Genomic DNA, 22,200 nt, shown 5'->3' with positions numbered 1-22,200 from the left:
GAGAAACTCCACAGAAGACCGGGGGGAGGAGAATGGTGGGGGGGGGGGACTTACAGAGAGGGAAGGAGGCAAACTATAAGAGACTCTTAAATACTGAGAACAAACTGAGGGTTGATGGGGGGGTGGGGTGAGGGGAAAATGGGTGATGGGCATTGAGGAGGGTATCTGTTGGGATGAGCACTGATTGTTGTATGGAAACCAATTTGACAATAAATTACATATAAAATAAAATAAAATAATAAAATAAAATAAGATAAAATAAAATAAAATGTTCCTCACTTTTAACTGTGCTGTAACATGGCTGGCATATCTAGACTATTCTGAGGAAAGGAATTTTGTAAGAAAGTGTGTGTGTGTAGTGTGTGGGCACGTGTGTGAGTGTTTTGTGTACCTGTGTTCTCTAGAAATGAAGACTGGCTAAGATATGGCAGATATTCACATTTGGTGAGATCATGATGGTTAATAAGCATTTCTCACATGCCAACCAGTTGACCGTTTCATTTCTTAGCGGCATCAAGCGCTGGGCTCAACTGCACAGTTTCCCCTCTTCTCCCTCCGTGGCCAGAGCCATGGCCCCATCTGGGACAAGGTTGGGTGTTTGGAGCAGTGAAAGCACAGGATGATGTCACATCGTTCACCCAGCACCATACAGCGACGAAATCATCTGTGGGAACAGCTAGAGGGATGCTTGCTCCTCTCCTGCGCTCTTTACCAACTTCAAGAACTTGGGAGAATCGAAGCAGAGTTCAATAAGCCCAGATGTCACATGACAGTAAGGGAGCCATGTCTCTGATAGCTGCAGATCCCTTATGTAACTGAAGTTTTCGGGTCGTATATTTATAGGCTTTCAGAGCCACGGAAGGCCTTCGAGATTAGTCCAGTCCAGTTCTTTCCGTCTAGAGTAAGGAAAAGCACAGAAAAGAGAAGTGACAGACTGAGGTCACACAGATAGAGACGCCGCTGGGATGAGAACCCAGGCTTCTTGACTGTGATTCTTCGGGCTGATCTTGATTTTGGTAGCGTGATTTCTAAATGGAAATTACTCTGGCAACGAATGAAGATTTATAATTTTTTATATAGTTTATTGGTTTCGAGAGACAGAGAGAACATGCACATGGGAGAGGCAGAGACAGAGGGAGAAAGAGAGAGAGAAGATCCCAATCAGGCTCTGTGCACTGTCAGCACAGAGCCCAGCGCTGGGCTCGATCTCACGAACCGTGACATCATGACCTGAGCCAAAATCAAGAATCAGACGTTTAACCAACTGAGCCACCCAGGAGCCCCTCAAGTGAAACATTTTAAACCTGATTTCTTTTACTGTACAAAGGGGAAGAGGAAGAAACCTAGCACATTGTAGGTGCTCAGTAAATGTGTTGGTCGGCTTTGGATGGTATAGAATAATTTCCTTGCTGCCACTTAACAAGGTTAGATTAACCTTGAATTCGTTTCAGTGTCTATTCTCTTCAATGATCAAAGGTGGTTAGGGATTTGAATCTCACCCCACTGTCCCATTGCAAAGTTGACTATGGGTCAGCGGTTATAATGTGATGTTCATTGGTTTGAAGGGAAGACTTTCTGGTTTAGGATGGAAGATTCCGGAGGCTGGGGGGGGCATCTTCTTTGAAGGACAGACACTGTCAGCATCTGAGGCTATACAGCCTTGCCTGTGAGCTGGGACAGAGCACGTACACCTATTTGACATACATGATTAAAGCAGACATACAAAGATTCTCATTGCATATTAGCCACATGGGCCTAAGAGTTCTGAATTTGCTTATCATTATGTTTGCAAACCATATTTTTGATCAAAATCTTCAGCGAAAACAAAACAAAATCTTCCAATGCATTCCGTGTGCTTCCACACATCATCCTGATGACTCACAGCACCGTCACCCCATGACATGTATAGATCATGTTCTGCGGGCATGTCTCAAGCTCCATGGAAACTCCCGCGCATAATAAGCAGCCTCTGCTGGGGGCTTTGTCGTCAGACCCTCACAGACCAGGGCTTACAGCTTTCTGCAGTGCCAGTGACACACTAGGAAGGAATGATAGAAAACTCATCACCGGCGTCTTCCCATAGCACAGGACACGTTGCCCACTCGGATGCCCATGCCACCTCCCACCACTACCGGCCACCATTCCAAGGCCAGCCATCCCTCTGCAGTCTCAGCTGTTGGGAGTGCCCCCAGGTCAGGGCCCCCTAACTGCCTAGTCGTTCCTTTAGTTTCGCCAAGCACTTCCCATGTGGGAGGCACTCTAGTAGGCCCCGAAGCCACAGGAATGACCAAATACGGAAGTGGTCCCTTCACACATGCTACACACAGTCCCTGAAATCATGGTTGGGTCATAGAATCAGTTACTCATGCAAACCTGCTGCAGGGATTTAACTCACTGGTGTGTTATAACAGAGCAAAGGGGCTTGGGTCAGAATCTGTGCTTTAGGTCCGAGGACCTGGAGGGCCTCATTAAATCAATGAATTCTGCATCAGACTCTTTTCAAGGAGCTAACTTGGCCACCTGGGTAAGCTTATCCGGAGCCAGGCAGCACCTCGTCTCCCAGGGAAGGGTTTGGGAAACTGTCAGCATGTGGCCATGGTGAGAAGGTTCTGGGCTGTGGGAAGGTTGCTGCAGAGTTGTGGGCATCCTTGCTGCCTGGAAACTCGACACGTGGTCTGGTGGTCATACCCCATAGCTAAAGCTATTGGCAGATGACAGTGGCCTACCTGGGGACCCCTCGGTCTCCCTCACCCTTGGTGCTGAGGCCTGAAAAGGCAGACTGGCCTGCTTTCAAGACTCTCCCGCAACCTCCCATGCCTGGAACTCTTTTGGTCCACGAGTACCCATTTCACCTCTAAACCAAAAAGGCCCAACAAATCTTCCACAAATACCCAGGAGGAAATCCAACTTGGGTTATCAGGAAGAATCTGGCTCTGCTAACTCAACAGAGGCTGCTGTTGCAACGGCAGTTGGAGGGTCCTGTGTGGGCGGAGCCCACTTCAGCACAACTCAGAGGCAACAGGGGAAGAACCTGTCCCTGCATGGTCCTCTGTGGCCAGGCGTTGTGCACTACAAGTATCATGGAAGCGCTTCCCATGGTCCAAAGACCATAGAATTCCTCCTACATGCTGCTATGTACACTAAGGTCATAACCAGCCACCGCAAAATACAATTAGCTGGTTTCCTAAAAGACCACAAAGTCTCTGTGGGCATCCGTGTGTGCCAGCATCGGTATGGCATGTAGTCATCGCAGAACGAACGTGCTGCATCTAATCAATTCCTTAACTCCGCTTTTTGTCTCTGTCTCCACAGCACTCACACGGTGGCTTTCGCAAAGAAGGGTCCCCAAAGTGCTAGTGATGGACGCTAAAGACTAGGCTCTTCTGGACGTTTACCCATCACCCTCATCTTCAAGGGAAAAAATTGAATCTGTGGTTGACAGCTGTGCACCAAAGAGCCCTCTTTCCTCTAAGGAAGCCCAGCTACAAGCTTCATTTCTTGCTCTTTTCCAGCAAGATCAAGGGGGCGCCTCAACGGCACAAGGAAGGCAGCGAGGACCCAAGGCTGCCCAGTGGACAGGGAGCCTGGCATCCCGCTCTCCTCTCTGCATGGGCCGCCTCTGCCCGGCCTCCCCCCAACGGAGTGGGTGCTCGAGGGGCCTCATACCAGCCTGGTGAACTGGTCCACGCAGGCGTTGCGGATCTTCTCCGGGGTGGCGGGGCTGTTTAGCTGGAAAAGCTTCTTCGTCTTACAATCCGGGTTCCCAGCTCGAGCTGCATGGATGGCATCCTTGATGGCGAAGAAGATGGAGGCTGCCAGGAAGAGGGGCGGTTCGCCGACAGCCTGGGCGGACAGAGCGCAGGACAGGGAGTCAGGCAACAGGACCCCAGCCTCTGCGCCAGGAGGGCTGGAGATGCCAGGAACCCCAGCCAGCCCCAGCGGGCCACGGCCAGCAAGACAGGAAGGCTGCTCATAATTCTTCAGGGCTGAGAACAATCAATCTGGTAAATGACTCAACCTCGATGGCATTCTCAACTCTTACTGTGTCACTTTTCTCTGATGACACCATGCAAAGAAAATGTACCATTCAAAGCTGTTTTAAATAATTATATTTTATGGACAAAGTGTCTGACATGAATTTGGACCCTTCCTCGCAGTTATAAGGCTGGGGGAATCCTCTACCTGCAACTCTGACACCCACATTTACAGGCACCTTAATTATACTTGTAGGCACCCTAATTATACTTACAGCGTCGTCTGGAATCTAGGCATCACGACCAATAGGAATTGAACATTTTCTAGCAGAGTTGGTTTTGTTCCCCCAAAGCACTGACCAGAAATTCCATGTATCAAAAGCACTAGAGATGCTTATTAAAAATGCATGTTGCAGGGTCCTACTCCAGCCCTCCTGAATCAAATTTCTAGGGACAGGTCTCACCAAAATGTATTTTTTTCGTGAGCCTGCAGTGATCCCAAGGCATGCTAAAGCGTGAGAGTCGATGGCGAGATCACAAAGTGTCCCAGACCCAACCACGGTGAAGTAAATCATGAAAGGAACAAATGGGTATGTTTCACTGGTTACAAGTGATTACGTGTTTTCCTTCTTTGATTAGGACTGTATCAATCAGCTTATGGGATTTTCAACCATTTTTCATAATTACTGGGGACCGGGAGGAAATAAGGGATGATTCTAATCCTTGAGACATGCAGATCGAGTTTCAAGTCAGGTGCCAGCCACTGAAGGAGGCACAAGAGTTTGCACAGAAGTATTGCCCCATCTGCAGTGAATGTGCTATTTTTAAGGGATAACAGGGAGGGGTGTGTACCTGTGGGGTCCACTTTAGGACGAAGCTCAAGATAGATGCACACCTGAGACATAGATGTCAGTCAGGACTTGACCTACAGGACTGGATTAAAGGCATCTCTCCGAGTGCGCCCAAAGGAGCTGGCTTTCACCACACAGAGCTGGTGTCATCCCAGTTTTCTTTTTCCCAGGCAGGGACTGCCCATCGCTCCACCATCCTCGCCAAAACTCGTGTCAAGCACCCTGGTCTCTTCCAGACAAGGCCCCTGCAGACCCACGCGGTAGGTGGGTCTTACCCCCATGTCCTCCTACAGCGTAGACCCAGGGCAACAGTACCTTGGACGCATAGATGGCCTTCTTGTTGGGACAGTCACGGAGCAGCGATACCCTGAACTCACTGGGGATGCTGCCAAACGCAGGGATCTTGTAGGTGCTGGGGCCACGGGTGTGCAGGCTCCCCTCCGGGGAGTAGTGCAGCTCCTCCAGGGTGAATAGGCCAAGGCCCTGGACAAACGCCCCTTCTACCTGCAGGCCAGACAGAGACCGTGGCCACTCTGCCTACCCCTCCCCAAGGACGGATACCGCTTCCCACAATAGGCGCCAAGCCCCACGGGGAGTGGGTGTGGAAAGAAGCTGAAAACAGCCCTCTGCAGACAGCCTAGCTGGCTCCTGCCCGGCCTGGGATCAGCTATCTGGGCCTTCGCCAGGCAGTGGTGTAGGCAGAGCAAAGGCATTAGCACTGAAGGTTGGCCAAGTCCATGACCACCCTGGTCACCCATGTGCCTTACCTGTCCAATATCAATGGCAGGGTTCAGACTGGAGCCGACATCCATGACAATATCTGTGCGGAGGTTCTAAAGTGGATGGCAAAGTACAAATAGTGTGAGAAGAAAGGAATGTGCGGAATGATAGATGGGGCTCAGTGACACTTAAATTATTGTGTCAACCCAGATAGGACTTTCAGAAGCAGCGTGCCCCGGGCATGCTCAGGCAGGGTGCTCCTATCCCTGTCAGTCTGCACTGGTATCGTGAATGCCGAGGTTTGAGTCTGTGACCACTAGGCAGGGGAAGGGAGTGGCCACACTCTTCAGGCGATCAGAAGGAACTGTGGACACACACACACACACCCATGAGCAGGAAGGCTGGTTCCCAGGCTCCTGGGACTTGGAACCTGAGTCTGGACAGATAGTGTAAGGAAGGGGACAACAAACTGCATTCCACAGGCTGATTCCAGTCTGTGCCCTGCTTTTGTAGGCCCTGTGAGCTAATTATGGTGTTTACGTTTTCTTAAAATTTTTGGAATGTTTTGTTGATTTGTGAGAGAGAGAGAGAGACAGAGTACGAGCAGGGCAGGGATAGAGAGAGAGGGAGACACAGAGTCTGAAGCAGGCTCCAGGCTCTGAGCTATTAGCACAGAGCCGAATGTGGGGTCCAAATCCATCAACCGTGACATCATGACCTGAGCCCAAGCCGGACATTAACCGACTGAGCCACCCAGGTGCCCCAGTGGTGTTTACGGTTTTAGATGACTGACAAAAATAAGAATATGTCGCGACATGTGAAAACTATGAGAAATTCACATTCAGTGTGCACAAATCACATCATACTGGAACACAGCCATGCCCATTTGTTTGCATACATCTATGGCTGATCTTGTGCTACAGTGATGGAATTGAGTAGTTGAGGCAGAGTCTTTGTGGCCCAGAAAGCCTCAAATATTTACTCTCTGGTCCTTCATCGGAAGTTTGCCAGGCTGTGACATCACACATTATTCTCCCAGCCAGAAAGTGGGTCTCTATTGGTTCTTGATGTTTGCAACTCACTTGTTTCTCTTCTCTTTCCCCTAACTTAGTACTAAGATTTTGCAAACCTCTTACTTTATGATCTCCTGTTAAGCAGTCGATTTCCACTTCAGAGCAAGCCACCCCATAGCTGAAGTAGTGGAAGGGATTCCCAGAGTTCGTCTCAAAGCTGTAGCCAAGGTTGGGTGTTCTGGAGGAGACAACAGAAAACACTGCATATGTATTAAGATTAACATGCCCCCCCCACCTACACACACACGCACACACACGCACACACACACACACACACAGCTTGTCCCACAAAATCCTAAGACTCCACAGATTTTATTTTTTCATTCAGCTGCCCTTCAAAAGAGTCCACGTGTTTTTAATATTTTGGACCTGTTAATGAAACCCAGGTATTCCAGAGTTTCTTGCCTCATGTCTGCTAGGATCTGCCAATGGCCCTTATGTGACTCCTTCTGTACAGCCCAGGGGTGTATAGTATCCGTGTGCCCACCTCTATGTGGTAGAAGCAGGTGACACATTTGCCCAAGCTCACGAAGGACACGAAAACCACACCCAAAGGAAGTGTTGGATTAGAGTTCAAGCTCTCAGAACCAAAGCCCCTGCCTGTGCCACCTCCTGGGCTGCTCACCTTTCTCCAGGGGAGAGTTAAGGTCAGCATCTCATGTCAGCCTGGGTGTACCTTTAACCCCTTGCCTGCATTTCTCCTTGGCTACTGGCCCCTTCTCGCTGTCAACAAATGATTCAGGGAAAGTGCTATTCATAAAAGCAGATGCTCTCTTCTACGTTATTCTTCTTTGATCCTGAGTATCTTATACAATTCCAAGTTCACACGAGCCACACGTGTGTGCGTGCATATTCTCCCACCTGGAGTTCACAGTACTCTGCCTCTCTTGTTTTTCTACGCATGACACAGAAATAACGTGAGCTGAAGGGATCGGAATCTGCATGAAAACAAAACCAACTCGGAGCTGAGGGAAAAGGCTTCTCCCAGGAGAACCCACCACCTCCTTTGACCTCTGAGGTCATCATCTTCACCTGGGTGTTCCTGTATCCCACCCAGTCTTACCAACTCTGACAATGGAACGAGAACGTCCGAGAACATCTGCTCTAATCTCTGCCTGTGCAGGTCAAATGTCACATAACCCAAGGAGCACTGGCAAAACGTGACTTTGCCTAACATGCATACTGAACTATTTTTCCAAACCCACTGATCTGTTAAAGAAAAGGTCCTAATTAAATTCTCCAGAGAAAACTAGAACATTATGGGAGATAGCAAATTGGATCGTATCTTCTTCCAGCCTTTACATCAGCTGGGCGGGGTCTCTAGCTCTTCGTACTGCTACTGGAGTTCAAATTAGCAGAAGGCGTGTGCTCTTTTCCAAGTCCCACATCAAGTTCCCCTGAACTCTGCACTTTGTAACAAGGCCACGTGTTCTAAATCTTCCTCTCTTTCTGTCCCAGGAAAGCCTCTGTAAACAAAGCCAACGCACACAGCAGAGTAACTAACACACAAGGGTAACGCCACATAGCAGACAGCCCTGGGTCTAGGGGAATGCCAAGGGAGGATGGTCCCACCATGTCGTAAATGAGGAAAAGGGTCAGAGAGAATCCCTCATTTCTCCAAATGGAATGGTACACTTTAAGACCAGAACTAGAACACAGGTCTTCTCTTAATGGCAGCTCATGCTTTTGCCTCGTTGGCACATAGGTTGGCAATGCCAGGTATTTCAGAGCATCTTTCAATTGAAATTGACACAAGTCCACTGAAGCGTCTCGGTGGGACTGCTCTCTCCTGACCAAAGGCTGAGAGCATTTGGTGCGGGAGGGGACTTCAGAGGCTAGGATGACAACAGTTTGTGAGGTGGGTGACAGCAGCATTGTCCTTACTTATAAAACCCGGTAGCAGACAAGCTCACTGCGTCCAGATAGGCAGCTGTGACCTGAGGAGAGGACAGAGACAACAGGAAGGGCTTAGCATGGGTGCCAGAATCCCTGACCCAGCACTAAGATTTCATGAGCTTCCCCTCCTCCTCCGGAAGCTGACCAACTATTTGTACCGGTCGTCCTCGCTTCCACACCCTGCCTCACATTCTCACTGCACTGGGTGACCGCACCGTGCTCTCACCTGCACTAGGTCCCCGCCATTGGAAGCCTGGGGGGCTACAGTAGCCTCTTAACTGGTCTTCCCCCATCACGTAGCCTCCCCACGCTGCCAGGTAGCCCAACCCAATCACAGTGAGCATCTTAACATACCATACTGCCTACATCACTCCCCTACTCTACAACTTTGGCTGACTCCCCATTGTCCATAGAGCAAATGCTTCACATTAAGGACCCCAATCCTCTCTCTGGCTTTATGTTGCCCACGCGTCATCGCCATGCCAGCCAAACTCATGTATTTTAGTCCCTCCATGTCCCCACACCTCTGCACCTCCATTCATGTGGTTCCTGCATTGTATCTGTCCTGATCCTTTTCTCCCCTCAACAACCAGCTCAAGTTTGCCTCTCCGGGTCTCCATGCTAAAAATCCAAACTACCAAAGTCAACCTACATTCATGGGGTATTTATGTGTGCGGTATCTGTGAGTGTAGGAAGGGAAGTAGAGGTCACGTGCGGCACAGTAAGGTGAGTGGGTCTGAGAAAAATAGCTTATTTTCTTTGAGTCTATGGAGGGAGACTAGTACAATCTGAGGTGGGTCAGGTGTGGGCTCAGTTTCTATGTTCCCACTGTGCTCACTTTCCCACCCCAACTCTACTCTGGGAGATGGTAAAGCAGGGCTGCCACTGAGATGTCTGCTTGTTGGAAGAGATGAAGCCCCCCGCCTGCCCCCAGAGACAGACTTCCTTAACGCTTCCCTCTGAGGGTTCCCGACACACAGGCACCAAACCAGAAACCAGAGAACTGGGCTCATTCTTGTGATGAGAAGAGTGGCTTGCCTGCCACTTGTAAAACCACAGGAAGGATATAAACTCTTGGGAAATGTCTTTTTCCCCACTCCTTCACAGATGGAGCCTCAGTGGACCCAGACTCCAGAGCTGAGGAAGGGGAAGTGCTGCGAAGCAGCCCTCTGAGAGCACGTTTGAGGAAAACCAGACTCCTCAAGCCTCAGGACAAGCGGGGTACAGAACCAGGCCCGAGTCAGGCACCTTCAGTGGTCGCCCTACCTTCTCAGGCTCAGGGCAGCCAAACCCCCAGTCGCCATGGGGTTGTCAAGATCCTGGCTCAGAAGTTTTCCTCCAGTGCCTTCCCTCCACTATGAAAACCATGGAGAAAGGGGCCCAGCAAGGTGGAGCATTTACTTGTGCTGTGAAACCCTACAGACCACTCAGCTTCTCTGCCTCTGGGACTAGATCGTGACCTATTCCTGCTGCGGCAGGGACAGAGAACCTGCCTTTAATTTCTCTCCTCTTCAAAAGCAAGTTGGATCAGCTCAGACTTACCCAGTCTTCCCAGGAGCCACTGGGATTCTTTTTCTTGAAGGGTTCCAGCCTTTTCAGAATGGTCTGACAAGCTTCCTAAGAACACATGCCCACACACCAGACATATCAGTCTTCCGTATTTCCTGGCCCAGGCCAAACCCCAAGGGCCTCAGCAAGGCTACCTCCAAGTAATGCTGTGCCCAAGGTGCCACTCAAATAGTCTTGCCACCGTCTTAAGAATGACTGGGTGGCTTCCACTCCAGGACCCTGCCACAGGAACTGGCATTGGCCCTTGCTGGGAGAACACCCGGTTCTTAGGCGACAGAAGATGAAATATTTGAGGGAACCCAAAGGAACTGACTTCTCCCATCAAACTCCTCTGTTAATTACAACCCCTATGTGGAAAGAGAAGTAAGTTGGTGGGACCCGGCCAGCTGCAAATACGAATTCCAATTTCAGTCCATGGTCTTGTGGCCAGTTCTAACACTGGGGAGTATGTCTTTCCAGAACACCCCCTGGGACCCTCCAAATCTCCTCCCCATCCTACACTCATCCTTCTTGACTTTGACAGAAGTGATTGTGGCTTTTAGGCCTCTCTTTCAACTTGGTATTGGGAGGAACAGCATTCTCTTGGATAAGACAGCCAAGGGCATGGCCACAGCCAAAGAGCCTATAAGGACCATTCCAGCTTCCACCCCAGGTAGCTCTGTGGGCCCAAAGCACTTGACTGGCCCTCAGCTCTGCTGGCTCCCCAGGCTCCTTACATAGACGGCCTGTCCGTTGAGGTCAGTGCTGACAGAGGCAGCTGTGGGAGAGGTGTTAGGCACGGTGTTCGTGCTTGTCTCGCTGATGTAAATCTTAGAGGTGGGGATTTTCAGTGTTCTGCTGGCCACCTGAGAAAAGAGACAACATCACTTTCTCAGGGAAGGCTTGGCGTGGGGCTTGGTTGCCTTCTCCCCAAGACCGTTTCAGGTTCACCATTACAGGCAATAAAATAATTTTATAAGCTATAAGCCTATTGAGACTGGGATGTTCTTATATCTGTCTCGATTTGAAGCAGAACATTTTGGAGTGATTTTGTTGCATAAAAAAATTCATAATCCTAATGGTGACTAGCAGTGCTTTTTAAAGCTAAGCTTGGCTTTTTAAAAAATCCACTCTGGTCAGTCCATGAACTAAGCAGGTGTTCCAACTCTACTCCAGTTCCAACGTCCTAGCTCCTCTGTGTGGGGGAAACCTTTATACACACAACACAGCCTCTTACACAGTGTTAGGGAAGGTCACCAAAAATATGTGACCTACCGGGGGGCTCCCTGGGGGCTCAGTTGGTTAAGTGTCTTACTCTTGGTTTCATCTCAGGTCATGATCTCACAGTTCATGAGTTCAAGCCCCAAGTCAGGTTCCGCACACTGACAGTGCAGAACTCTCTCTCCCTCTCTCTTTGTCCCTCCCCTGCTCATGCTCTATCTCTCTCGAAATAAATAAATAACCTTTTATTTGTTTTAAATGTGACCACCAGTTGACCCATGAGCCAGACTCAAAGGATCAGAGGCTCCTCACCACTTCCCCTGTCCTTGGAATGTGGGTTCTGCTTGCCTTTCTGGCTCCCAGGGGCTGCTTGTATGACACAGCCTGGAGATGATGACGTGGGATTGAGAACACCTGCACAGTAACTTGGCTAAACCCAGTTGAGGCCTCTCTCCCTACAAACTTTTAAGATATGGTGGGCGGGGGTAGGGATCCATTTGTCTTGCTGCCACCCAAGGCAAGCCTCTCAGGTAAGTTCCCTTTGCATCTTAAAACTGTGACCTGCCAACCTGGGCCTCTTTTTTCTGTCTGCCTCTGCCCTCTGAGTACAGGGGCCAGTTTTAGATTACTCCCAAGAAGTTCCCGAGCAACTTGTAAACCAACACAACCCCACGGCCCTAGAATGTGGGTAACGGAAGTGACCTGAGTGGTCACCCAGCCAACCGCTTTGCACTGAGGAAGACACAGAGGCCGAGAGGGGAGAAGACTTGCCCGAGGTCACACGTAAATGGGCAGCAGAGCCGGGACCGACCACAGCTGAGGCCGGCTTCTGCTTCTAAGGTGTGCCACCACTCACTTGCTCATAGCGTCCTCCCTCACGTGGACGCCATGATGTCGGAGAGCACCCCCCCATGTGCAGGCTGCTCACCTGGACCATCTTGGTGTGAAGACCTTGGCCCATCTCAGTGCCTCCATGGGTCAGCAGCACAGAGCCATCTGTATACACGTGAACCAGGGCTCCTGCCTACAGGAAGAGAAGGATTCCAAACACAAAATTGGGTCAATCCTAACTCAGCCAGATGCTTGGGGCCAATATTTCTGGAGCCCAGGAGAAAGAAAACTGGAAGCAGCATTTGGATTAAAGCCTCAGACTCCAATTAAAGCACCGTGAATCTTGTGATGTAATCATGTAGCCCTTCAACAGTTCCCGAAAAATTTCCACTCTCTCTCTTTCTGTGTGTCTTCCACAGAGGGAAGGAGGTCAAATATCTTTGCGCTCATTCTCAGATGAAGCCATAGGATCAGAAAGGCAGAGTAGCTGTCTGTAGCCCTTCAGTCAGGAAGAAGGAGACCTGAGAGTTGACCCCAGATCTCTGAGTCCCATGCTGCCCTCACTGACCTGTGACATCCTGGACAAATAGGGATATGCAAGTTCAAGTCCATTTAAACAGCAGAGAGCCCCTCCACTCTGCTCTGGCACCAGCCACAACGGCCTTTCCCATGTGATAGTGCAGACAGAGAGGGAAATGGGGCCCCAGCCGAGGGGAGAGGCACAAAATTATACAAGGCAATTACCTGATTCAGAAAAGGAACAGTGAAGCTTATTCCAAACTTGGTAGGAATTATGGACAACCCTCTCTTCTTCCAACAATTCTCCCTGGAGAAAAAAAGGAAGATTCGCATAGAATATTTTCTATCATGGTTGTGTCAGCTTAGATGTAGTTTCAGTCAACATCTTTGTAAAGTTGGAACAAGGCATCCTTGGAGCTGCCCACATGGTACTTATCATAACTGAGTTGTGCCCCAGTTGGGCAAACCAAATGAAAAAGGGGTGCGATTTGTGTTCTTCAGCTGCGCTGAAGGAGGACCCATCCCTGAGGGTCTGCACTTGAAAGTATCAAAACTTCCTCCCAGAGTGGAGCTCAAACAGAGTCAGGGTGCTGTGACTGTACCAGGGAAGACAGTCACTTATGACACTCACTGATGATAGTGGTAACACCTTCTCTGTGCTTTCTGTTTGGTTTTCTGGGTAACTTAGTGAGGAAAGAGGGCCAGTGTAATTACCCCCATTTTACAGATGTTGAAATTGGGGCCTAAGAAAATGGAGTGACTGTAAGGTCACAGTGATAGATTCATGCTAGAGGCCACTGCATCACTGTGGTGTTCTTAGTCCTTGGCTGGTGTGCTCCAACAGCAGATGAGTGTAAAGGTGAACCATATCGATGGGCTATGATACTGAGTGCAGCCTGTATATGCCCATCTGCCCCCAGGCTGAACAAATCATTTGAGTATCTTAAAGAGATGGCTGGGGGTGGGTCAGCAAACTCAGCACCCTCAAGCACCTTACTAGCTTGGTATTATGAGTATCGCAAATGTGCTGTAGAATATGAAAACCGAGAGAATGCCAGAATATCAGACTCCTCCCCTCCCGGTGCTTACTCGTTGAACTTGTCAACCTCCCTCTTCCGGGCATGATACTGAGAGCTTGCTAGGCATTCCTCCCAGCACCTGGACAAGGTGAACCCCTCAAGCTTCTGGTTGAAGTGGGTCAGGTCCCCTTCCTTATACATGTTTTTCCTTCGCACCTTTGCAAGGAGAGAGACACTGAGGCCTTGTTGGTGGCAAGAGATGAACGGATACAACCTAAAGTTAAGGTTCCAACCCCTCTCCTCTGCCCCCGTGGGAGATGCCCAAGACACAAAGCCAATGTCCCCTCAAAGTAGGTTAACCTGTGCCACCAAATTCCCAGCTTACCTCCTCTGCCGGCAGCCCACAGGTCACTGCGACTTCACTCATCCAATGCTCGGCAATGAACATTCCCTGGGGCCCCCCAAAGCCCCTGAAAGCCGTGTTGGAGGGCAGGTTGGTCTTGCACATCCGCCCAGTGCCCTGGATGTTGGGGATGTTATAACAGTTGTCCATGTGGAAGAGAGCTCGTTCCATTATCTGCAGCAGAGGAAACCAAAATGGGAGACAGCAGTGCACCGATTTCATTGGCTCCTCAAGAAAGGGATGTTGAGGGCTGCACCCATCCTTGCCTTTCCAGCCCCACTGGTCACTGCTCCTCCTCAGGCCCAAATTATTTCTTCTCTGGTACTGCAACAGACTCCTTACTGGGCTCCTGGCCTCTGTGTCTCTCCCTCCTCTAATCTCTGCCTCAAACTACAACATAAGGTCATTTCGTGTCAACCTCTTGCTTAAAAATGGCACTTAATCTCTTCGGAGTAAAGTTCATACATCTTTCAGCATGGAACTCAAGACTCTTTATGACTTTTCCCCAATATATTTTTTCCTCTCTTCTGACTACATGTTACTCTCACCTGACATGCCCGCCCTCCCCTGCACCTTTCCCATCTACTAACATCCTCATTCAGTTCCTCCCTGGGGAAGCCCTTCCCAGACTCCCCAGTTAGGACTGGTCAGTTGCCTCTATAAAAAAAGGAAGATAAGAAGAAAAGAAAAGAAAAGAAAAGAAAAGAGGTGATTTTATGAATTATTTTTAATTTTTTTAATGTTTATTTATTTTCTTGAATGATAGAGAGAGCACAAGTGGGGGAGGGGAAGAGAGAGGGAGACAGAATCTGAAGCAGGCTCCAGGCTCAGAGCTGTCAGCACAGAGCCTGATGCAGGGCTCAAACTCACAGACCACGAGATCATGTCCTGAGCCAAAGTCGGACGCTTAACCGACTGAGCCACCCAGGCACCCTTGAATTCTTTTTAAAGCAGTTTCTTTTCCCATTGAATTTGTATGGCAAGTAGTTTAAAGAGTCAAATACTTCATGGGGTACATTTTTGAAACTTGCATGTCTGAAATGTCTTTCTTCTCCTCTTACCCTTAACTAATGATTTGGATATATATAGGATTCTTGGTTGGAATTAGGTTTTCCAGTTTCCCTCAACATTCTGAAGGCATTTTGGTAGTGCATTCGAGCTCTCCAGTATTGACAAATCCAATCGATGTCTTTCCAGTTCTTGGAAATAGTTGTGTTTTTCTCCTCCCTGCAAGTTGTAAAATCTTTATCTCCAGGTTTCTCCAAGTCACAGTGATATAACTTAGCATAGTTCTATTTTCCTTCATTGTGCTTGTTACTGGATGGGCTCTTTTAATCTTAAAATGTATGCCCATTAGTTTGGGGAGATTTCTTTTTATTTTCAATATATGAAGTTTATTGTCAAATTGGTTTCCATACAACACCCAGTGCTCATCCCAAAAGGTGCCCTCCTCAATACCCATCACCCACCCTCCCTTCCCTCCCACCCTCCATTCCCTCCTACCCTCCATCAACCCTCAGTTTGTTCTCAGTTTTCAAGAGTCTCTTATGCTTTGGCTCTCTTCCACTCTAACCTCTCTTTTTTTTTTTTTTTCCTTCCCCTCCCCCATGGGTTTCTGTTAAGTTTCTCAGGATCCACATAAGAGTGAAACCATATGGTATCTGTCTTTGTCTGTATGGCTCATTTCATTTAGCATAACACTCTCTAGTTCCATAGTTTGGGGAGATTTCTTGAGTTACTTCTTGATAGTTGCCTCCTCTCTCTTGTTTCCATTCTTTCTCTCTGAAATTTCTATCGTTTGGGTCTCCTGGACTAGTCCTCGAATTTCGTTGTATTTTCTTTCCAATTTTTCTGTATTTTTTTTCTTTTGTTTGGAGAGATTTGCTGAAGTGTCTTTCAACCCTTTTGCTTTCAGAGTTTTATCTCACCAGAGTTAGTTTTTATTCTCCAAATGCTTCTTGTTTATGGCCTCCTATTCTTTCTTGAAGGTGTAATAACTCATCTTCCTGATGAGATCAATGGCAGCTTTTATTTGTTCATTTCATTTTGGGTTTGGTTTACTTCCCCATGTATATTCTCTCTCTCTCACAGGCTGTTTTTTGTGCCCTTGATTATTTTAGTCTTAGTCATCCTAGATGTTTTGAGTATGTCTCAATTAATTCAGTTTTTGCTTTCCCTTAGCACTCTGTCTAACTCGTACTTCTATTTCATTTGGTCTTTTTTTTTAAATTTTTTTTAACGTTTATTGATTTTTGAGACAGAGAGAGACAGAACATGAACAGGGGTGGGTCAGAGAGAGGGAGGGAGACACAGAATATGAAACAGGCTCCAGGCTCTGAGCTGTCAGCACAGAGCCTGATGCGGGGCTCGAACCCACAAACTGCGAGATCATGACCTGAGCCGAAGTCGGATGCTTAACCGACTGAGCCACCCAGGCACACCTCATTTTGTCTTTTGTTATCTGTCTCCCCCACCGTACTGTGAACTTCCTGGGGCAGAAACAATGCCATCTATTCTTTATGTTGCCACCCTAGGCGCTCAATAAATGTTCACTGGATTGGATTTAAAAGCTTCTAAGATCTTTGGGGACAAGCACTGTATCTTTTTCAACCTGATTTTTCCTACAACACGAAGAGGCCCAGGTTGCAAGTGGTGAGAAGACTAAATGTGTTGCTTTCTTTGAGCAGTTTTTACACTGCATCTGAAGTGTGAAGTTTTATAATGGAACCAGTTAGCCCCTAGCAAAGAGGAGTGGCATGGGGAGTGGGGGCTAACAGGAACTTCTGTTTGCCCTGAAATGTCTGACTGACTTTTATAAGAAAAATCTACGCGTTTGTACCTAGTATGGTTATAAAATTCGGATTTTAAAAAGTTATAAAAAGTAGTACCACAAAGGTAACTGGTAATTTCAAAATTAATAAAATTAACACAAAATTAACACAGATTAACAAAATTTCATGTCTACACAAGACTAGTATGAGAATGTTCAAAGTAGCCTTACCCGTAAAAGCTGAAAACAGGGAACAACTCAAAAGTATTTTAAGTGGTGAGTAGAAAACAAAAAATGGCCTATCCATATAATGAAATATTATCAAGAGAAAAGAATGAAGGACTAAGGAATCTTAAAACATTATCCTGAGGGGCACCTGGCTGGCTCAGTCAGAGAAGCGTGCAACTCTTGATCCCAGGCTTGTGAGTTTGAGCCCCATGTTGGGTGCAGAGATCACTTAAATAAATAAAACTATAAATAAATAATCAATCCTGAGAAAAAAAGCCGAACACAAAAGATTACACAGTGTAGAGTCTATTTATATGAATGGACTACAAGAGGAGAATCTATAAAGACAGAAAGTAGATTGGTGGATATCTGGGCTGGGTAGGGGGTGAGAACGGGAGTGACAGAAAGAGATCACGTTCAGTTGATGGAAGTGTTCGAAAACTACAGTATGATAATGGTTACATAATTCTTAATATTTACTAAAAACCCTTAAATTGTATATTTCAGTGAAACTGTTACCAAAAAAAAGAAGAAATTCATTACTTAAAATTCAAACATCACAAAAATATGTTACAAAGAAAATGACAGTGAGTAACCCTCCCTTCATCCCATCCAATCACTGTTTAGTATATGTCCTTTGGAATTTTCCAGGCACATCATTATATCTATACTAGAGGTATATTCATCTTACAGACACATACATACAATGTCACCATACTCTGCATAAAGTTTTGTAACTGACTTGGCTGGCTTGGCAAAATATCTGAAAAATAAGGAAGGATTTCCTTTTCTTTTTATTATTACTATGATTTTTTTTTTTTTTTTTTGATGCAGGACTCGATCTCAGATCGTGAGATCATGACCTGAGCTGAAATCCGATGATGCTTAACTGACTGAGCTACCCCGGCACCCCAAAGGAAGAATTTCCAATCAGAAAAGTAATAGGATTATCTCTGTGCTTTAGAGCTTAACCAGGGGTGGAGAGCCTCAAGATGGGGACCAACGGGGAGGCTACTGCAATAATCCCAGGCAGGAAGTGAGGAGGCCTATGCCTGTGGGGCTGTGGGGCCTGCCCGTGACCTCCCAGTCACCCCCCACCCAGAGGCATGGGTGCACCCTACTTACACTCTGGGAGAGATCCAGGGTGTTCCCCGCATTGCTGTAATGCTCCACCTTCAGAGCCACAACCCTCCCAGTCTTCATGAAGCCAACCTGATGAAAGGAGAGAGTTCTCGATAGTCCCTTTCCTCTGCCTAACCTGAGTCATCCCCTCCCACTCATGCTACCCGGAGGAAGCAGAAAGAATAAGACATCATGCCATGAAAATAAGGTCACCGGAGCTAACAGGTGAAGCAGAGAGGACCTGACATCTCTCCAGTGACGCTCCATGGGTCCTCAACCCTGGACACACCCTCTCCCCATGCTCCCCCTTCCTTCTACCTAGAACCTAGTACCACTGGCTCTGGTTCTACGAGAGGGAGTGAGGAAGCAGAAAGGGGAGAGCCGGGAAGAGAAACAGAGAGATACTGGAGATATGCCTCACACATTTTGGCCAGCAAGCCACAGCAACCAGGAATGTGCACAACAAGCAGGAATATGCTTTCACATCCCTGACCTTAGGTAGCCATCAGAACAAATTTTATAGGCCGTTTCATAAGTAAGGACCTGGGACTTTCTTCAGGTCTGCAAGAATTTGGGAAGAAGGGAAATATAATCCCGTCGGGGGAGTTCAATCATGAAACAAAACGAGAAGAGGTCACAGGGGGATGTTCAAAGCCACCTAATGGAGAGAAAGAGCTCCCAGACTGGGATCTGTCAGGTTGTACTAGTGTTTAGAGGGACAGGATGCTGGCCATCCACAGAGACTCAGCAAAGGGACCGCCACCCCTGGTCTGGTGGAGCAGGTGCCCACCCTAACAACCTGGAAGCTTTATTTCTCACTGTAAATTACAAAGTAATCATTCTGATCTTTACATCTGGCTATGAACACATTAGGTCATTCTGCAGGAGGGATTTATCCCAGGGCTGCTGAAAACTCATGCTTCCGAGCCTGAGAGGAGAAAGACTAGGTATGGGGCAGAGAAAATTCACAAAAGGTGTAAACACCACGCTGTGACCTCACTAGGGAAGTGGCCGGCCAGCCTCACCTTTCTATTTGCTGTTGGCAGATTTAAATTTTTCTCATTGCTATTTCTTCTTTGAACTTCTACAGGTATTCGTGAAAAACGTAAGAGTACATCCCAGGATCCCTGGACCTTCACCTCCAGGTTTCCCAGTGAAATGGCATTCCCCTTCCACCCCAACATAGCTCCCAACAACTAGAACCTTGTATCTGGCCAAGAAGGGATGTCTGCCACCAGTTATCAGCATGTCCTCGTCACGATCCAGCATGCAGCGCACGGGGCGGCCCGTCCTAAGGGAGGGATCAGAAGGTTAGAACCCTGGGAGCTTCTGCAACAGCCCAGTCTTTGGGTCTCAGGGAGGAAGCATGGGAGACTTCTTCTTCCACCTGGCGCACAAGCAGACTGGGGCTGGGTTGCTTCACTCTCTAGAAATAAAGCTGCTGGACACATGGGGAATGTAAGGATATGATGTGTGCCCTTGCCTTGAGGGCCCTCACAGCCAGGCAGGGGAGGCTAAACATGGATCAATGCATCGAACACAAAGAAACACATGGTGTTACCCTCACCCCAATGCCCAAGAGTTCTAAAAGCAGAAGGCTGTGAAAATTCAAAGCAAGGGAAATCTACTTCTAAAAGGGAGAAATCTAGAAAGCCTTCTTGGCAGAGGCAGCCTTATTTCCTTCTCTGAGCTGGCTAGGGGGACTCACTTGTATGCAGCCAGAGCCACTGCTGTGGATACCACAGTGCTCCGGGTCTCTTTCCCTCCAAAGCCTCCTCCCATTCTCTTCACCCGGACCAAAATCCGGTTTGCCGGAACCCCCAACATGTTTGCAACAAAGCTCTGTGGACAAAAGAAAAATTACTTGCACTGAACACATCATCTGGACTTACCTCACCCTGACCTAGAGCCGCCCGCCCTCCGCAAGCCTAATTAGTGCCGTCAATTCTGAAATTCCTTGATTCCTGAATCCCCCTCACCTCCCCAGGCAGCCCTTGATCTCGAGGTGCTGGAGTCTAACACTCATTAGTCACTGCAGACTGAATTCAGACACTTGTTTCTAGCAAGGGGGGTCAGCGGCTGGCCACAGCAGACTTTCAGAGCCAAAGTTCATTTCATCCAGCCAAGAACTGGTGAGTTGTGGGGGTAGGACCAGCTGCCCAAAATGCTGGCCAGTACTGTCGCCTTACCAGCAATAGAGAAATGGGGAGCCGCCATATTTGAGCTGCCACAGATAATTTAGTGGTCTCTGTGGCGATCACTAAACCCATCACCCACGTTTCACAGATGAGGAGCCTGAGATCGGATATGATTTGACCAAGGCCATATCTCACTGGAAAAATGAAAGCCAACTCTTATTAGGTGCTATCCAAGTAGTAAACATCTAGTCATTACAACACCCTACCAGGCCCATTTTATGGAAGAGAAAACCAAGAAAGGTTATGTCACAACTCAGTGACACAAGCTTGTTGGTTGATAGGGTCTGGCTCCAGGACCACTACCCTCAGATCCCCTTCTGGACCAGCCCAGATCTCCCTTTTCCCATGTCCTACATCACCAACTCCTAGTTGGCCAGAAGCTCCCCAGTGCCATGCCCAGGCCCTGGAGCTGACCCACAGGATGGTACCTGGGTCTTCGTGGTGTTCTGTGTAGACACAAAGAGTTCCATCTCCCCTGCCTCGCCTTTGGGGACAGCGATGGTGCAGTGAGTCTCCAGGTAGAAGTGCTCTTGGCCACCAATGTACAACTCGCCTGGGGAGGCAATGTGACCCCCACGGTGATCCAGAGTTTGCTGAAGGAGAGTGCACTTACCCAGGGCCCTGGGCAGCAACCAGCTGCTCACACACTGGTACCTCTAGGTTCCCAGCAGGGGTGAAAAGGGTCTCAAAGCCTTAGCCACCTGTGGGAGCCAAATCCCCCACCCCAACAAAGAAACCAGAATGATACCAAAATGCATCAGGCATGAAGCTTTCTTTCACTGCAGACCTTCAAACTCTTTCGTAAAATTTGGAGCATGGTAAAGAAGGAATTAACAGATGTGAGTGAAAAGCTAAAAATGAGAGCATCTTCTGGAATGGAAGCTATTAGGCCAGTTGCAGAGTTGACTCACCAGTGGCTTAGGAATACACTATGGACAATGTAGGAAACAATACCCAAAGGGATGTCACCAGCAGACGGGTGCCCCGCAGGCCCACAGGGAGGGCCAGGACCTGTAGCCACTAATTCCCCGGACAGCCTTCTAAATTTAACACACTCCCAGCTACCCAGAACCACATACACATATGTAACCTGGAGACAGGAGGTGGACATTAAGATGGCAGAGGGTCTAGGGGCACCTGGGTGGCTCAGTCAATGAAGCGTTCGACTTCGGCTCAGGTCATGATCCTGGTTGGTGAGTTTGAGCCGTTTGTAGGGCTCTGTGCAGACAGCTCAGAGCCTGGAGCCCACTTCCGAATCTGTGTCTCCCTCTCTCTCTACCCCTCCCCAGCCTATGCTCTGTCTCTCTCTCTCTCTCACACACACAGAAAAATAAATAAACATTTAAAAATTTAAAAAATGAGAGAGGGTCTTTCCCTGCCAACTGTCCACTATTTTGCTACAAACATCAGGAGGACTCTTCTGTTAAAAATTCACTCCCCTGCTCCAGGACTCAAGGTCCAGCTCTTGAATTTAATTCATAAACCAGGGCCAGCCCATACCCCAGGACTGTATGGCACGGCCGTACCTGAAACAATGTTGTCTGCTTCCGAAAACCCCTTCGTGAGGTTTCCTTTCTCTATCTTCAGCTCAGGCTCATAAAAGGAGTCTTTTGCTATAGCATCCTGAGGACCACAAAGACGATTCAGTGACCAGACTTGCAGGAGAAGAAAGGTTATTTCCCACCAGGGGGAAGAGACGCTGTTGGAACCACCCTCCCTCTTCTCACACAGGCATCTGTACAAGGGTCTTACACAGGCTTCAAGTAAGCTTGCATGTAGCCAGGGGCCATGTGCCTCCATTTCCTCAGAGATAGTTGGACACGCTTG

General features: G+C 48.2%; 1 protein-coding gene across 1 annotated transcript in view; it reads right to left on the bottom strand.

Moving 5' to 3' along the window:
- Window positions 1-1,065: 1,065 nt before the first annotated feature.
- Window positions 1,066-22,200, bottom strand: part of LOC124503607 (xanthine dehydrogenase/oxidase) — a 57,491-nt gene continuing 36,356 nt past the window's right edge. Inside the window, exons 20-36 of the mRNA XM_047068777.1 lie at window positions 21,900-21,996; window positions 20,802-20,926; window positions 19,884-20,017; window positions 19,379-19,466; window positions 18,179-18,265; window positions 14,038-14,229; window positions 13,723-13,868; window positions 12,859-12,940; window positions 12,212-12,307; window positions 10,800-10,928; window positions 10,057-10,131; window positions 8,503-8,555; window positions 6,682-6,796; window positions 5,593-5,658; window positions 5,141-5,329; window positions 3,667-3,843; window positions 1,066-2,038 (exon numbers count right to left, since the gene is read on the bottom strand). Coding sequence (XP_046924733.1) covers window positions 1,988-2,038; window positions 3,667-3,843; window positions 5,141-5,329; window positions 5,593-5,658; window positions 6,682-6,796; window positions 8,503-8,555; window positions 10,057-10,131; window positions 10,800-10,928; window positions 12,212-12,307; window positions 12,859-12,940; window positions 13,723-13,868; window positions 14,038-14,229; window positions 18,179-18,265; window positions 19,379-19,466; window positions 19,884-20,017; window positions 20,802-20,926; window positions 21,900-21,996 — 1,902 coding nt within the window. The 3' untranslated portion in view covers window positions 1,066-1,987. The remainder of the gene's footprint in view (window positions 2,039-3,666; window positions 3,844-5,140; window positions 5,330-5,592; window positions 5,659-6,681; window positions 6,797-8,502; window positions 8,556-10,056; window positions 10,132-10,799; window positions 10,929-12,211; window positions 12,308-12,858; window positions 12,941-13,722; window positions 13,869-14,037; window positions 14,230-18,178; window positions 18,266-19,378; window positions 19,467-19,883; window positions 20,018-20,801; window positions 20,927-21,899; window positions 21,997-22,200) is intronic.

The sequence above is a fragment of the Lynx rufus genome, unplaced genomic scaffold (assembly GCF_022079265.1).
Source record: "Lynx rufus isolate CCGP_SWC_20201006 ecotype Redwood Valley unplaced genomic scaffold, mLynRuf1.p SCAF_8, whole genome shotgun sequence".
In the NCBI taxonomy this organism is placed as follows: domain Eukaryota; kingdom Metazoa; phylum Chordata; class Mammalia; order Carnivora; family Felidae; genus Lynx; species Lynx rufus.
The sequence above is the reverse complement of the archived record's forward strand: the minus strand, read 5'-3'. Positions and strand labels throughout refer to the sequence as shown.